This window comes from Belonocnema kinseyi, chromosome 3, assembly GCF_010883055.1.
Source record: "Belonocnema kinseyi isolate 2016_QV_RU_SX_M_011 chromosome 3, B_treatae_v1, whole genome shotgun sequence".
Lineage (NCBI taxonomy): Eukaryota > Metazoa > Arthropoda > Insecta > Hymenoptera > Cynipidae > Belonocnema > Belonocnema kinseyi.
In genome coordinates, this window is record NC_046659.1 from 70,171,036 (window position 1) to 70,188,017 (window position 16,982).

The 16,982-nt window shown below is 24.6% G+C and overlaps 1 protein-coding gene across 1 annotated transcript; it reads left to right on the forward strand.

The window, feature by feature from the left end:
• Positions 1-54: 54 nt before the first annotated feature.
• Positions 55-16,534, forward strand: LOC117168866 (vesicle-associated membrane protein 7). Its single transcript, XM_033354747.1, has 6 exons — positions 55-501; positions 6,259-6,470; positions 6,551-6,688; positions 9,214-9,372; positions 9,450-9,542; positions 15,869-16,534. The coding sequence occupies exons 2-6, from the start codon at positions 6,267-6,269 to the stop codon at positions 15,953-15,955; spliced, it is 681 nt and encodes a 226-aa protein (XP_033210638.1). The 5' UTR covers positions 55-501; positions 6,259-6,266; the 3' UTR covers positions 15,956-16,534.
• Positions 16,535-16,982: the final 448 nt, after the last annotated feature.

Here is a 16,982-nt window from a genome sequence, read left to right on the forward strand (position 1 = left end):
GTGCTTCCACCTACCTCGCGTACGATAACCTCTCTTTTTTCCAATCCATTTCGTTTTCCTAACCAAAAACGTTAGACCATGACACAATATTATATCTCGACGGTACACTACAAGTCCTAAAACTATTACTCTACATAGCCATGGCCAAATAGGTCACGCTTTATTAGCTTGGAGTAAATTCTCTTCGGACCTAGCACCTAGGCTATTTGTTGCCCCTCCCTGGCGTAGTGGAGACTTGGAGAGTGGGTAGAAAGAAAGAAGAAGTGATTCGTGCGCCAGTGCAGCCTTTGTTTTGGAATAAAGTGCTTAGTGGGTGTTTCGTTTATTTCGACATCACTGCAGCTGTCAGGAATTATAATTAATAAATCAGATGTAATTTAATCACTATCCCAATGTAAAATTTGACAAAGTGAAAAAGAGGGCGGAGATTGTTGTCCAATATTTGTGACGATCCTGAACTGCGTCGTTCTCCTATTGTTTAATTCTTCCTAATTAAATAAGGTTAGTCACTTTTAGATTATTATTATAACTAAATTATCTATCATGTAGGGAAAAGATTATGGTTCCTAATCCTATTTTGAATTTCATCTGAGCAAGTGTAACTGTCAGTGGAGGTTAGAAACGTCATTCTACTATATTATAATTGAAATTCCTTAACGCTTTGCGGATCTTTGATTAATTTTTTAATAACTTTTGTTACTCTTCCATTTAATTTAGTTTGCATTCTATATATTAGATTATGCATAATTCAATTTCATTAAATTCTTTATTATGTTTGTGACTTATCCCGGATGTCGATTATCGTACTGACAATGGACATCTGGAAATACCAAGATATACTACCTATTATAGTGATATTCTATTAGACATAGTAAAAAAATTTGATGTCGACATTTGATCCTTATAAATTTCAAACTGATGAACGTTTAATTTTTAAGAAAAGTGATTTAATTCTAAATCACTTAAAATTCAGGGTCATTTTATTTAAATACTTTTTATGTCTGGACTATCTTAGAAATTTGAATGTGTAACTGTTATCTCAGAATGAACATTAAAAATTTTGTATCATCGAGGTATCCAGCAAGTTTTAAAACCTCGAATTCTGCTTGAACTTTTTTCAAAACCTTATTGAAAACCTAGAAATCTTGAATTTTTCACGAAAAAACTTGAATTAATTTTTTTTCTTTTAAAACAGTTACTTTATTGAAATGCAAAAATTAGTTTAAATCTTTTAGTCTGTAATGAAAGAAGCATCACGTTTAAAAGAAATCTTGCTGCTGAAAAGCTTTTTATTTATCAAGATATAATTTATCTCTTGTTTATTATAGAATAAATAAAGAGATTTCAAGGAAAATTTTGTAGGCTGTACTAATTATTTTATAAATTGCAACGAAACGACTGTAATATTGTGAATAATTTCTTTATTTCTTCTCCGCTAATATAGAATGTTAAATTATACATTTTTTGTGACATTTAACTTACAAATTATAAAAATTATATTTGAACATTTCACGATTTTCAAAGACTTAAAAAAGGCGTGCCCACTAGGTTTCAAAGATCTTAAAAAATTTCAGACTTCAAACGATTTCAGAACGTTTCAAAATATTTTAAAAGATTTCGAAACGTTTCACAAAATTTTTAAAAATATTTCAATGATTTCAGAAAATAAAAAAAGAGTTCACAATTAAACAGTTAAGAAAGATTTCAAAGATTAAAAAAGGCGTGTGCACTAGATGTCAAAGATTTCGAACATGACACAAATATTTTAAAACTTTTAAAAGACTTCCAGGATTTTCAAGATTTAAAAAAGGGATTTCTAAGATTTCAAATATTTTAAATGCATGCAAAGGATTTCAGAAAGATTTCATAAATATTTCAAAGACTTTAAACTTTCCAATTTTTTTTTAAGATTTCAAATGATATCAAATAATTCAGTGATTTCAAACGAATACAAAAGATTTAAAAGAATTAATAAGGAATTCAAAAGCAATAATTGTACAAGCACATACGATTTTTCAAGATTTCAAGGATTTCAAAAATTGTACAAAATTCTTTTTTTAAATTCCAAATATTTTAAAGATTTCATAAAGCGTTGCAAATATTGCAGAAAATTTCATAAAGATTTTTGAAAATTTTTAAAGATTTTACAACATTTTTAAATACTTTGAATGATTTAAATTAAAATGGAAATAGCCTGGAAAGCACAATTTTTTATATTTTTGGTGAAAAATTGATACGTACAAAATTTGTACGATTAGCGTCAAAAGCTGTTTTTCTTCAAAAAAGCTTATTCTCTCTGAACACAAGAAAAATTATTGAAAACTAGAGTCATATGATTTTTTTGTATCATATAATTTACTTAATTTTTTTTATTTATATCAGATATGTTAAATACTTGGAAAAAATGTTATCACTTATTACTTTTATAATTGTGACAGAGAAAACTGTGAAATTAATATTACAGTTTCGAAATCATATTGCATGATTTCAGTTCCTCTAGTTTTCAATCATTTTCCTTGTTTATTCTTATAGTTATTTTCTGAGCGATAATGAGATAAAAACATAAGTTTGTACATATAAACCTGAAAAATATTTTTTACTTTAATCATTTTTAAAGACTATAAATTTGTTCGAAGAAAAACAGCATTTAATGCCAGAAAAATCATTATTTTAATCATAAAGGTGATGATTATAGAACGGTTTAATTTATTAATTCTAATAGATGTCTTAAATGATGATCGTAATAAAAATGTATTCATTTTTTTTACGAATAAAAAAATCATTCAAAGATAAGATCATTCAGGGTGGCCGCTGGACCGGGAAATGACCGAACATTTTTTGAGACCAGAAAGAACCGGGAAATGACAGTGATTTTTTTTCGACTGGGAATTTTACAAATTTGTAGAAGAAAAATCTGTTTATGTTCGATTTCAACCGTTTTTAAATAATTATTTGAATTTTTATGTTTTTCAATTATGCTATTATTTAGCTTACAATGCGTATTTTAACATTTTTTTACACTTACACTTACATGGTTACAATTTGAAATCTTAGTCATTAAACAAATGTGAAAGTGTGACTGAAAGTTTATAAACTATTTTCAACTTAAAAATAACTTCATAATAATATATTCTTAATTAATGGATTTTATTGAATATAAAATATTGTTTCAGTCTAAAATATTCAATTTTTAACCCAGTCAATTTGAGATTTTTAATTTTAAAAAAATTAATTATTGAATAGTTAGCAATATTTGAATTTTAATTTAAGACAAGTAAATTGAAACCAAATATTTAAAAGTGCAGAATCTTCAACTGAATTGTTTGACATAGAAAATCTGGAATCGTTAAAATTTCGAAGAGCCTTTAAATTTTGAACGCTACAATTTTAATTGTTGTATTTGAAAATGCTTAATTTGTGAGTAAAATTTTTTAAATTTTGATGTATAATTTAGAAACAAACATTTGTAGAAAAATTTTGAGTAACTTTAAAAGATATTTAGGAATTTTTAAAAGATTAAAAATTATAATGCAAATTTTATAAAGTTTTCTTAAAATCTTCTAGAATTTTTTTTGAAAATTTTGTTTAAATCTTTGAAAAACTTTTAAAATATTCTCTGAAAATAATTTTTTAAAATGAAAAGTTAGTTTTAATTTCCCTAGGAATTTTAAGAAAATGTTTTTATTCTTTTGAGGCCTTTCACAATTCTTGAAAAGAATATAATTTTTTGGTTTAAAATCTGCGAAAATCTACATTTTGTTTTATATTAAGCTATCATTTCAAGTTTTACATTAAGTTTGAATCTTTTCAAAACTTCTACATATCTCTTAAAATTACTCAAATTTCGCCTACAAATAATAAATGTTCAATTGTTATTTATACATCCAAATTGTAAAAAAAAATCTAAAATTTGCAAGATTTTCTGAAAATTGTAGAACAAATTCAATTCATTTTGACAGATATTTAGAAGTTCTGAAAAAATTTCCAAAATAATTAAAAATTTAAAACGACTTCTAGATTTCTCAAGATTTTGAAGCTTTCCAAGGATGTTTAAACTTTTTAAAAAGAAAATAATTGAATTTCTAATTTAAGAAGTGTTAATTAAAATTTTTTCAATTTTTCAGTATTTGATATTTCTAGCTTAAAATTCTTTAAAATTATATAATTTTGAAAATTTCAAATTTCATTGATTGAGTTTTTAATTTAGAGCATTGAAAATGATAACGTGGATTTATACTTTTTATACGCGTAAATTATTGAGTATTTGAATACAACATTTTTTAATTAAAAAATTTTAAATTTCAGTTTTAAAAGTTCAAAATTTAATAGTTCTAATTTGAGTGCTTTCATTTGCAGCTCAGTTTTTATTACCTTAAGTGAAAAATTGTTTAGCTTTAGTGTTCCATTTTTTAAATTTCGTTGACCGTGGTTTGCGAACCAGGAATTTATTTTGTCGATTAAAACAGCCACCCTGATCATTTTTCGACTTTTTTGCTCTCTTTCACAAAATGGAGTTCTTCTGCAAATCAAACTTAGTGTTTGAGTTATATTTTTAAAAAATCGAGCGTTTCTACTTTAAAAAAAAAAAGTATTTTTTGGCCCACCCTTGTATATATCTTTGTATTTGACTAAATATCGCCTAAGATTTGTCGATAAGTTTAAAAGAATGTAAATATATTATGCTGATTGTAGAAGTATGACATATGTTTGGAACAGAACATACAATCACGTATTATTTTATAATAATGATTGTTATAAACTGCAATGCATGTCTTACATTAACATTGAAACAAATTTGTGCAGAAAATTTTATGATAACATTACATCTTTTCTAAATTTTCTTCCTATTTATTTTATTTTATGTATTTTTATGCTCGTTGTATAACCATAATATAACATAATATAACTGGGGAAAACATCATTGTGATATTTATTTTTCTTACAAGTTCTTATCGAGTTCCTTTATTTTTTATAAACTAATTTTCTTATTGCAAATTTGATCGAAATTAGTAATGTGATATGCGTTATGAATGCAGTATAATTTACATTTCATATTTTTGTTTACTTTATTTTCCTGATTTTCATTTGTTTTTTATTTTCATGCTTGTTGTAACCATGAAATAAGTTTCGTATAGAAAATTTCATGGGAATTGGTAATATTATATGTAACAACATTTTTTTAAAATAATATATTGTTTTAATGTTCGTTCGTAATTATATGTAGCGCATCGTTCGAGATTAGATTTTCCTCCCTGAAATAAAATAAATTATTTAAAGTCGAAATTAAAATAGTAATTAAAACTTTTGAGAAACTTAACCCATTTTTGTACATGAATCATCCTAAACACAAAAGTCCTTTTTTTATTTTCCCGTTTATTATATTTTAAACAAAATGCAGTTAGTTGTACAACCAGACGTTAGGTTTTTAAACAGAAGAAAGTTGTAAACTTTTTCCACAAGTGGACACATTATTGTTTTGGGACAACTGAAAAATACCAAGAAACAAAATTTCCGACACTGTAAAATTCCCGAATAATAAAATTACCGGACAGTTTATAATATTACCGGATTTTAAAATTTCCGGCAGAAAATTTCCGAATTATAAAATATCCAAACTAGGAAATTCCGGAATTTAAACAACTAAACATTTTTTGTGTATAAAATTAATTAAATTATTAAAATTAAAATTATATTACAATTACAATTTTTCTAATTAAAACAAAAATTTAATTGCTTAAATTCGGGAATTTTCTAGTTAGAATATTTTATATTTCGGCGATTTTTTGCCTGGATCTTTCAAAGTCGACGAATTTATAAACTGTCGGGAATTTTATTATGAAGGAATTTTCCAATTTGGCATTATTATAAACTGTTAGGGAATTTTATTTATACGGTAATTTTCAAATTTGGGAATTTTATCATACAGGAATTTTACTCTGCCTGAAACTTTATTTTTCGAGATTTTACAGTCCCATTGTTTTTACGTATAAACTTTTTTTATATTTATTTAAATTTTTTAAACTGAGATAGATTAAAATGATCAAATTGTGGCTTAAGAAAAAATCATGTATGATTTTTTGTATGTTCGTCAAAAAGAATACTAGATTCATCAAATCTTCATATTGGAAAATGAATTTATTTCATGTGTATTTGAAACACTTTATTTCTGAATTTTAATACCAGAAACTTAAAATGATTATAAAATAAATCAAAATCGACATTTTCAGAATTGAACAGTTGAATTATTTTTAATTCTAGAAAACAAGATGCCGATTTTATACAGCGTAGTAGCTCGAGGGCCAACTGTTCTGGCAAAACATGCTTCCTGTACCGGAAATTTCGAAGAGGTCACAGAACAAATTTTGGCAAAAATACCTCCAACCAATGATAAATTAACTTACTCCCAGGGCCCTTATTTATTCCATTACATTTGTGAAGAGCGAATTATTTACATGTGTATCACCGATGACGTAAGCGGAAAAAAATCTATAATCGGAGAAAAATATTTAATTCTCAGTCAAGGAAATTACAAAATCAATCATTTTTTTAGGATTTTCAAAGATCGAGAGCTTTCCTTTTCCTCAATGAAGTCAAAAGAAGGTTTCAAGCTGTTTATGGCGAAGGTGCCCTAACTGCATTGGCTTACGCTATGAACACTGAATTCGGCAGAGTTTTGGCTAACGAGATGGTAAGTTTAAAAAATAATTAAATGATTTAAATAATAATAATAATAATAGAAATAAATAATTTCAAGCAATTCTAGTACATGGTGTAAACATTTGTACGAAAATACACAACAAATTAAACCATTTTTACAGGAACCTACAAATTTATTACATTACAACAATAACTACAAGAAAATACATTTTATATTATTGGGAAGAATTTTTGTACTTTTTGGTATTTTGTTTTATTTTATTTTAGTTCTTATTTCCTACAAGAATTTTCAGGTTTTGCAACCAACAACTTTTTTTTATAGGCCTAGGATGACACATATTTAGGATATTATATTATTATATGAAAAAAAATCTGTTCAAATTTGACTTTAACAGTTTTTAAAAGTAATTAGTTGAATTGTTATTTGTTTCAATTATGACATCATTCAGTTCACAATTCTTAATTTAAAAATCTTTGATTAAAACAATGCCGTTTAAAAAAATTTTTAAACTTTAAAAAATTTGTAATTAGAAGTGTTTGAAATCGACAATTTTGGTTGATAAACTGTGAATAAAAATTATAATGACCTCAAATTACAAAATACATTTGAGGATTAACAAGTGAGTAATAATAACATTGATTTTACAAAACGATTCGAAATCAGCTCAGAATTTAGGGTTTTTAGCCTTAAAAATTAAACGGATTCTATTGGAAACTCTTAATATTTAAACAAATGTGAACGCCCAATCGGAATCTTATAAACTATTTTGAATTTTAAAATAACTTCAAAATAATACATTTATAATTATTGTGTATTAATTATCAATTAATTCATTTTTATTAATGAATTACTGTTAATTATTATAATTAAATTTATTAAATTTTAGATATTGTTTCAGTCTAAAATTTGAAATTTTTTAATTAAAAAAAGGGTCGGTTGCGTAATATTTAGAAATATTTTACTGTTCATTAGAAATCAGTAACTAGAAAAGAAATATTCAAAACTAAAGAAAAAAACTTTGAATGTTACAATTTTAATTGTTCTATTGAGAAACTTTTAATTTTTAAGTAAAATTCTTGAATTTTGGTGTAAAAATTAATATTGAACGCCTATTATTCCTAGAAATAATTCGAGTGAGTTGAAGAAATATTTCGCGGTTCTGAAAAGATCCAAAATTAACGTAAAATTTGAAATTATTTCAACTAATTTAAACGAAGTGTGGACATATTTCGACAAAACCCCACTATTTACCCCGAAATTTCCGTGCAAACTGCTAGAAATTTGTTAGAAGTTCTGAACAAATTAAAAAAATAATGTAGATTTTTCAAGATTTGAAATAAAAATTTTGAAGCTTTTATGAGTTTCAAATTATTCGAAATAAAAGTAATTTAACTTCTAATTTAAGAAGTGTTCATTTTACCAACAATGTCATCGCTCAATTTTTAATAATTTTTAATTCATGACAATGAAAAATGTTCGTGAACGGAGAAATAACCGAAAATTTTTTTCTTGGATTAAAACGGCCAGCCTGTTATTTATTAATGTTTATTAATATTTGTTCCTATGTTTAAACTTTAAAGAAATCGTGGAATATTAAAAAATTATAATCGTTATTAAACAACAAACTTCAGTTTTTAGATTTTTTCAAATCTATATTTAAACATTACGATTGGAAATTTTTTTAAACATATATTTTTTTTTAAACTCCAGACTTAAGTTTTTAGTTATTCAATAACTCTTATATTTTTAATAATATCCTACTATTTCTACATTTTCGTCGGAAATTAAAACTACGATAAAATATGACAGTATAAAAAAGTAGAAAATTCGTCGGAATTACATAAAAAAGTTGTAATTTTCGTTATAATTTACTGTTAACGTTTTTAGTTTTTTACGCGGTTTTCTATACATTTATTCCTCTGTTTTAAAATTACGTTTGGTAGATAATGGATATCTAGCTAACATTTTCATGCAAGAAAATACTGCGTAATTGAAATTTCTGCTATATTTATGAATTTATTATAATAGCTATAGTTACTGGCAGACGTGTTATATATATTTTTTAATTTGCACATTTCTTCAATAAACTACAAGAATTTACAACGTCATTCTTAGTAGTCTTTGGATATATCAAATTTTGTGAAAGCTTGTATTGTTTTGTAAACATTAGTATTTCACAATAATAATTTGTATAAAATTATTAGTATTTTTCTGACGTCAAACTTCCAATTTTAAAATGTCTAAAATACTGCAGTTTCCTGTAAAGCCTTGTAGGTTTTTCACAACAAAGTAAACAAAAAATTAATGATAACAAGTTATCAAAATGTTTAAATTTTAGAAATTCGTACTTTATTGCTATTTTTGTGTTACTTTTCAAGAAGAAAAACAAGTGAAATTATTTTATTACATTTAATTGTATTTCTTATTATTTCTTTTGTTAAACTTTGTAAATTTTCATACAAATTTTAACGAAAAATTGCAGTTGTAGTAGTGTTGTACTTTCTTGTTAAATTGTTTAATATTTAATATTTTACAAAGACTTGATATATTTTCAGAAACACTATAGTGAATCTAAGGATATTGATACAATTTCGAGAGTTCATGGAGAATTGGATGAACTTAAAGACATAATGGTTAAAAATATCGATAATTTAGCGATGCGTGGAGAACGATTGGAATTACTCGTCAATAAGACGGAAAATTTGTCAGCAAGTGTAAGTTTTTTTTCTGATATGATGCGTTTTAGAGTCCTCTGTTTGAAAAATCACTAATCGCATTTTTAAATTTTCAGTCTGTTACCTTCAGAAAGACTAGCAGAAATCTAGCGCGCTCTCTCTTTTGGAAGAATGTCAAAGTTTATGTCATTATAGCTTCTATTATAATTGTAAGTATACTGATCTAATTATATTTTTATCTTTAATTCGATTATTTTTACACAAGGGGCTGATTACACTTGAAATCTGGTCTGCAAGCCTTTGTGCAATCTTTGTGTACTCGTTGCAAAAGTTGTGAAATATTTTGAAATGTTTTGAATCTTTGAGAAATATTTGTGAAATTAATAAAAGAAATCTTTTTAAATTATCATTATTGTTATTATTTATTCGTGAAAAAACGATATAAGCTGATATATGTTTTCTATCAATAATAATAATATTAATAATATTAATAAATCTTCTAAAATATTTTGAAATCTTTGAATTCTTCGAAATATTTTGGAATCTTGGAAGTTTTCGGAAAAATTAAAACCTTCGGAAGATTTGTGATCTTTGAATTCTTCTGAAATTCTCCAAATGTTTGCTAAACTTTTTATAATCTTGGAAGTTTTTGTAAAATCTTTGAAATATTTTGGAAATCTTTGTTAAATCTGCTGAAGTATTTTGAAACCCTTCGAAATATTTTGGAATCTTTGTCATCTTTGAAATATTTTTAGATCTTTGCGGACCTTTGAAATATTTTATCAATTTGATCAATCCTTTTTAAATAGTAGGTGAAGTTTTTGTCAAATTTTCTAATACCCTTAGAAATCTTAAAAATCTTTGCTAAATCTTCTGCTTTATTTACAAACATTTTGAAATTTTTGTTAAATCTTCTGAAAGCTATTGAAATCTTTGAAGTTTTTTGTTATTTTGGAAATTTTCGTGAAATCTGATATCCTTCGCAATATTTTAAAAAATTCAAAATCTTTTGCATTTTAAAATCTATTAAAACTGCTGAAGTATTTTGAAATCTTTTGATATCTTTCGAAATATTTCGAAACATTTACAATATTTAAAACCTTTTGAAGTTTTTGACATCTTTGAAATCTTTTGGAATCTTGGAGATTTTTCTGAACTCCTTAGAAATATTTTTAAATCTTTTCGAATTGTTGAAATCTTTGTTAAATCTTTTGAAATATTTTAATTCTGTGAAATCTTTTGGAATCTTAAAAATCATCTGAAATCCTTCAAAATATTTCGGAATCTTTAAAATCTTTCGGAAACTGAAATCTTTCTGAAATATATGAAGTCTTGGTTAAATCTTTTGACAGATTTTCGAATCTTTTAAGTCTTTCGGTATCTTGGAAATCTTCGTGAAATCTGAAATCCTTTGGAATATTTTTGAAATCTTTTGAATCTTCTTTAATGTTTTTAAATCTTGGAAATCTTTTTAATTTTTGGGAAATATTTTTGAAATCTTTTGACGTTATTGTTAAATCTACTGAAATTTTTGTAAATCTTTTGGAATTTTGGAAACCTTTCTGCATTTTTTGTTAAATCTTCTGTACTATTTTGAACTTTTTCGAAATCATTGAATTCTTCTATATCTTTTGGAATGTCAGAAATCTTCTGAAATCCTTCGGAAAAATTTAAAATCTTGTAAATCTTTGTAATTTTTGTGAAATATTCCGAAATCCTTCGAAATATGTTTAAATCTTGTGAAGTCTTTAAAAAAAATTGTGTAATCCTTGTTAAGTCTTCTGAATTTCGTTGTATCTTAGAGAAATCTTTGTTAAATCGTTTGAAATATTCAAGTTTTTTAAAAATATTTTTGATTCTTGGAAATCTTCGTGAAATCTGAAATCCTTCGTAATATTTTGAAATTTTTATAATCTCTAAAGTCGTTTGCAATCTTTGAACTCTTTCTAAAAACTTAGAATCGTCCTAAATGTTTTGAAATCTTAAAAATTTTGGCAAAATCTTTTGAAATCGTTTAAAAAAATTTTAATCTTTTTAAATCTTTGTCAAGTCTCCTGAAATATGATAATTTGAAATCTTGGAATTCTTTTATCTTTCGAAATCGGTAGGAATCTTCTAAAATCGTTCGAAATATTTTGAAATCTTGTAAATCTTTGTAATTCTTGTGAAATATACTGAAATGTTTTTAAATCTTTAAAGATTTTGTGAAATCCTGGTTAAATATTCTTTATCTTTGTGAAATCTTTGTTGAGTCTTTTGAAATAGTATGAAATATCAGAATTTAAAAAAATCATTTGGCTTTTGGAAATCTTGGTAAAATCTGAAATCCTTCGTAATATTTTGAAACTTTGTTAATCCTTAAAATCGTTTGTAATTTTTTGAAATCTTTTTGCAATCCTGGTTAAATATTCTGAATTTTTTTGAAATCTTTGTTAAATCTTTAAAAATAGGCTGAAATATCTGATTTTTAAAATATTAGTTTTGGTTCTTGGAAATCTTTGTGAAATCTAAAATCCTTTTTAATTTTTTGAAATCCTTGTAATCTTTAAAATCGTTTGCAATATTTGAAATCTTTCTGAAAACTTTGTATCGTCCTAAATGTTTTGAAATCTTTGATATTTTGGTAAAATCTTTTTAATTTTTCTGACATTTTTGGGAAATATTTTGAAATCTTTATTAAATCTACTGAAATATTTTTAAATCATTTGGAATCTTGGAAATATTTGGAAATCTTTCTGCAATTTTTTTTAAATCGCCTGTAGTCTTTTGAAAAATTAATAACTTCTTTAATTCTTCGACATCTTTTGGAATGTTGAGAATGTTCTGAAGTCCTTCAGAATATTTGGAAATCATGTAAATCTTTGTAATTTTTGTGCAATATTCCGAAATGTTTTTATATCTTGTGAAATCTTTGAAGATTTTGTGAAATCCTTGTTAAATATTCTTTTTTTTTAAATCTTTGTGAAATTTTTGTTAAATCTTCTGAAATGTGTCGAAATATTTGAATTCTTCAAAATCTGTTGAAATTTTTGTGAAATCTTTTTTAAATCTTCTGCAGTGTTTGTGAAATATTTGAATTCTTTCTGAAATCCTTGTTAAATATTCCGAAATCTTTGTGATATCTGCGAAATCAGATGTAAACTCTATAGTAAAGTGGTCATCTCCTCTTTGTCATAAAAAAATAAAAAAATAAATCAATAATTTTAAGATGATATATGCATGTTATAAAATGAACTAATTCTTTTCATTCATTAAAAGTATATATTATTTATATTTATTACCATAAATAATTTAAAAGGTCGTCAGTTTAAATTAATATATCTAAGGATTTTTAAATTTAATGAATTCAATTTAAAAATATTTTCATGCAGATCAATTTTATATATACGAAGCTTGGCAATCCAATCATTTGTGTTTTTTTTTAAATTTATTTTAATAAGAAAAATGTATTCCTAAAGCTAACGGTCAATGGCGAAGATCAAGTTGAACTTCAATTCATATTTTCATAATTCTATTTTTTATCATATATTTATTATTAAATTTTAAAATCAAATTTCTATAATAATTCCGTTTGTCTGAGAATTTAAGCAATTCCTGAAACTTAAAGATACACCTCACGATTATATTCATTTAATAAATAAAAATTAATAGTCTTCGATTGAAATACTGTTTATATTTAAATATAATTTTTAATTAGTATATTAATTTCTTATGCTTTTTAAGATTAGGAGTTTATATAATAATTAGGATGTGTTCTTCTAATTCAGATATTTAATTAGATATTTTTATTATTAAATGAAATTTATTTAAAATTCAGAAAATAAAATGAATTTTTTTAAATTTTATTTTTTAGTTAAAAAAACTTGAGTTAGTTGACTATAAATTTTAAAATTAAATAACTTTTATTTATATAATAAGAAATTATTAAAATATGAATTGAATTTCAACTTGACCTGTGTCATTTAACTAGAAAGTGGTCCTTTTCCTTAAAAAATGTTGGCTTTAGGAACAAATTTTTCTTATTTAAAAAAATTTTTCAAAACCCCTCAAAAAATAATGTTTGATTTAATTCAGCAATAATTCTACTAAAAAATATGAACCCATTAAGTCCCAAAACGAGGACATTTCTCTCTTACGTTTGAGCTTGAATAATTTCATAAAAAAAGGCAAAGAATTAATTGAAAAATACTCTTTTCTACTATTTTCGGGTATGCCCTAAACGATTCAATGGTTTAAAAAACTGAAAATATTGATTTTCAATTAATAATTAACAAATTAAAAAAAAAATTTTTTAAGCTTTTTTTCAATTATAAAATAGAGGGGGAAGGAATTTTTTACGGTCCAAGATATGCACAAAAGTGCGCAAAATCTTTGAACTTTTCAAATCCGTTTAGTTTTTTTATCTACGATTTTTTAAAACAAAATGGCGGTCAAAAAACGAAAACCAAAAATTTTTTATTTTGTTTTATCGATATTTTTGGTGATTTTGTCGCTCAAATAATATAAATATTTTAAATATGTAAAATCATGATATTAAGATTATAAAAAATCATTTTATTGCTATTTTACGTCATTTTCACACCAGAATCTTATGAATTTCATCTTTTAGCCGTTGTTTCTATTGAAAAACAAGGTTGCCCGACACTTGCGACGTAGAGGTTGATGATTCAAGCGTCTTTTTTTGTTTCTTGTTGTTTTTTTGTTTTTTGTTGTTTTTTTACGTTTATTTTCTAGTTAAATACTGTAATTCCATGGGAGATTTAGCCCCTAAATTCTATTTGCGTTAAATATTTTTTTTCCGTTCTTTGTTGAAAAATATCTAATACGTATTTATTTTATTTCAATATAATATGCAAATTTTCCGCGAAATAATTTTTTGAAAATTATAGTTTTAAAAAAAGTTTTTGCTTTAACTTTTTTATGACTGAAAAAGTATTTAGAAACAAATTTCAAACATTTGATCTAATATGCGCTTGATCTCGAACTTCGAATTGAAGCACGCTTAAAGCCTGTAACGGCTTCAGCTAAAAATGTGTTAGGAATATTAATCCCCAAAAAAGTGAAAAAATTAGGTGCTTTTTCAGCAATCTCTACTTTTTATAAAAATGCCTAATTTATTTATGAAAATCCAATGGAGACATTTTTCAGTATACTTCATTTCGAAGTTTTTTTTATAAATACTTTTTCAGTGATAAAAAAGTTATGACGATCACTTTTTATAAAAAGGGTAATTTTCAAAAATGTATTTCTCGCAAATTTTGCATATCATATTGAAATTAAAAGATATACGTATTAGATATTTTTCAACAAAGAACGAAAAAAGAAATATTTTACGTAAAAAATGTAGGGGGTGAATCTCCCGTGGAATGACCCATATATAATAATAAAAATAAGATAATATTGATAATTGATTATATATATTAAATTAAACCTTTCAATACATAATAAATTTCTTAAAATAATTAGAATTATTCTAACATTATATGAACAGAGTAACACAATAACATAATATAGAATATACTTAATTAAAATTACAATATTTAATGATATAAAATATATATTAATAATATTAGGGTTATATACACTGCCTTGCAAAAAGTTTAGGCCACCTCCTTTTTATGTCTGAATAAATTTTCTTAATTTTAATTACACTATATTTTATATTTTAACTATATTATTATTTTTATTATTTGTATTATAGTTATTTTTAAGTAGATATTGCAGAAATAGTGTAAATTTCAATGTTTTCTTAAATTTTCAATAATTTCCGTAATAGTCAACATTTTTCAATGTTCTTGGGCTCATTTTGAAGCTATTTTTTCATTTTATCACAACAGCTTACTAGTATAAATTGTAAAAAATTTATTTTCGAATTGCAAGAACTTGAAGTGATAATAAAAAAATTGTAAAAATTTGAAAACATCTTATCTGTAAGCAAATCAGAATAAAAGTTGAATAAATATATATTTTGAGGAAATTACATAGAAACTTCATAATTATATGTTTCATATATTTTACAAAAATATTTTCGTTCTTGCAATTAAAAATTAGCCCAAGAACACTGAGAAATGTGGACTACTTCGAAAGTTATTGAAAATTTCAGAAAACATTGAAATTAACACTATTTTGACAATATCGACTTGAAAACAAGATAAATTATCTTCAACCTGGGCTTATTTTATACAGAATTTCGAAAACAATGAACATTTCAAAGATAAATTTTTGTATCTGGTATAATTAAAATTAAGAGAATTTCTTCAGTCATAAAAGAAGAGGTGACCTAAAACTTTTTCACGGCAGTGTATATATAATTATTTTAATTTCATTTTAATGATGACAAAATATTATTCGTGAAAAAACATTTCAAGGAATACACACTATAAAAATTCGAAAATTATTAAGAATAGGAATATTTTTATTTATTCTGAAGGTATAAAAAATTAATTGATCTTTTTTAATAATTAAATAAACTTCTTTTTTTAATATCAGCTCTTATTAATTAGAATTTAAGAAACAAATAATTCTCTCATTTCAGGTGGTGATCTACGTTATCACATCTGTAGCATGTGGAGGTCCATTGTGGTCAGAATGTGTGAAACACGGTAATAATACAAAAAATTGAAACGGTCCGCTCGAGAGCTCAAAATGTTATATCAGTTTTTGGTGGAGTTAAATCATATCCACGAACCCATACTCTCTATAATCTCAACGATTAAACCCGTGGCTCAGTTCCTGTTTGCAATGTTCTTTATCAAGATTTCGACTGCACAGCATACATTATTTTCAGGTGCAATCGTTATTAAATCCATAAATCCATACTAAACGTATAGACTACCACACACAGGGAGTTAAACAAAACAAAAACAATAATAAATCGGTACATTTACCGGAAAAAGAAATGTGTACATAAAATTTATAGAATGAATCACTCGATAATACTTTTTCACCTAGAAAGCTAATTCTGATGATTGATGATGATAACGATTCATTTAGTTAGCTAATAAGTCTGAAAAGTGCACGTTATAATGGACATATTTTGTTATTGTATTTTATTATCTTTCATACACCTACGTACGATTGTGATGTCCAATATAGATAGGGTACTTTAAAAACATATAGTTCTATATTTACTTGAAAAGAAACATGTATTCTAATTTTTAATGGACCTTTTTATGAAAAAAATAAATAAATAAATCATGAATTAAAATGTCCTAATTTGTGAATTTTATTTTATTTCAGAAAAATCCTTTTAATTGCCGGTCATTTTCCGGTTCACAAGCATTTTTCACGGTCAATGAAATTTAAACAATCAAACTCAATTCTAAACATTTTTCCATTTACAGTAATAAACAATAAACAACAAATTAACCCATTAACGCCTAAACGGATGTTTTTTTATGCTTTTTTCAACCGCGATTTTAAATGTGAATCCAATGGTTAACAAAATTGAGACATGTCATATTCCATGTAAAATATTCTGAACTTTCGATTGCTACTGTCAGAATTTTGAAAAAATTTAATGTTAACAAATTTTTATTTGTTTCTTTAACAAAAAACACAACATTTCTTATGACAAAAATTTTTTCATTTTATACTTTAACACAGAAACCGTCGTTGGATTTTTATAATTTGTGAATTTTTTTCGTTCA

Excerpts from the sequence above, each read along its gene's own strand:
- LOC117168866 (XM_033354747.1), top strand. The coding sequence starts at position 6,267 with ATGCCGATTTTATACAGCGTAGTAGCTCGAGGGCCAACTGTTCTGGCA. Across the intron at positions 6,471-6,550 it reads ACATGTGTATCACCGATGAC|GATTTTCAAAGATCGAGAGC; the intron begins GTAAGCGGAAAA and ends TCATTTTTTTAG. Across the intron at positions 9,373-9,449 it reads CGGAAAATTTGTCAGCAAGT|TCTGTTACCTTCAGAAAGAC; the intron begins GTAAGTTTTTTT and ends TTAAATTTTCAG.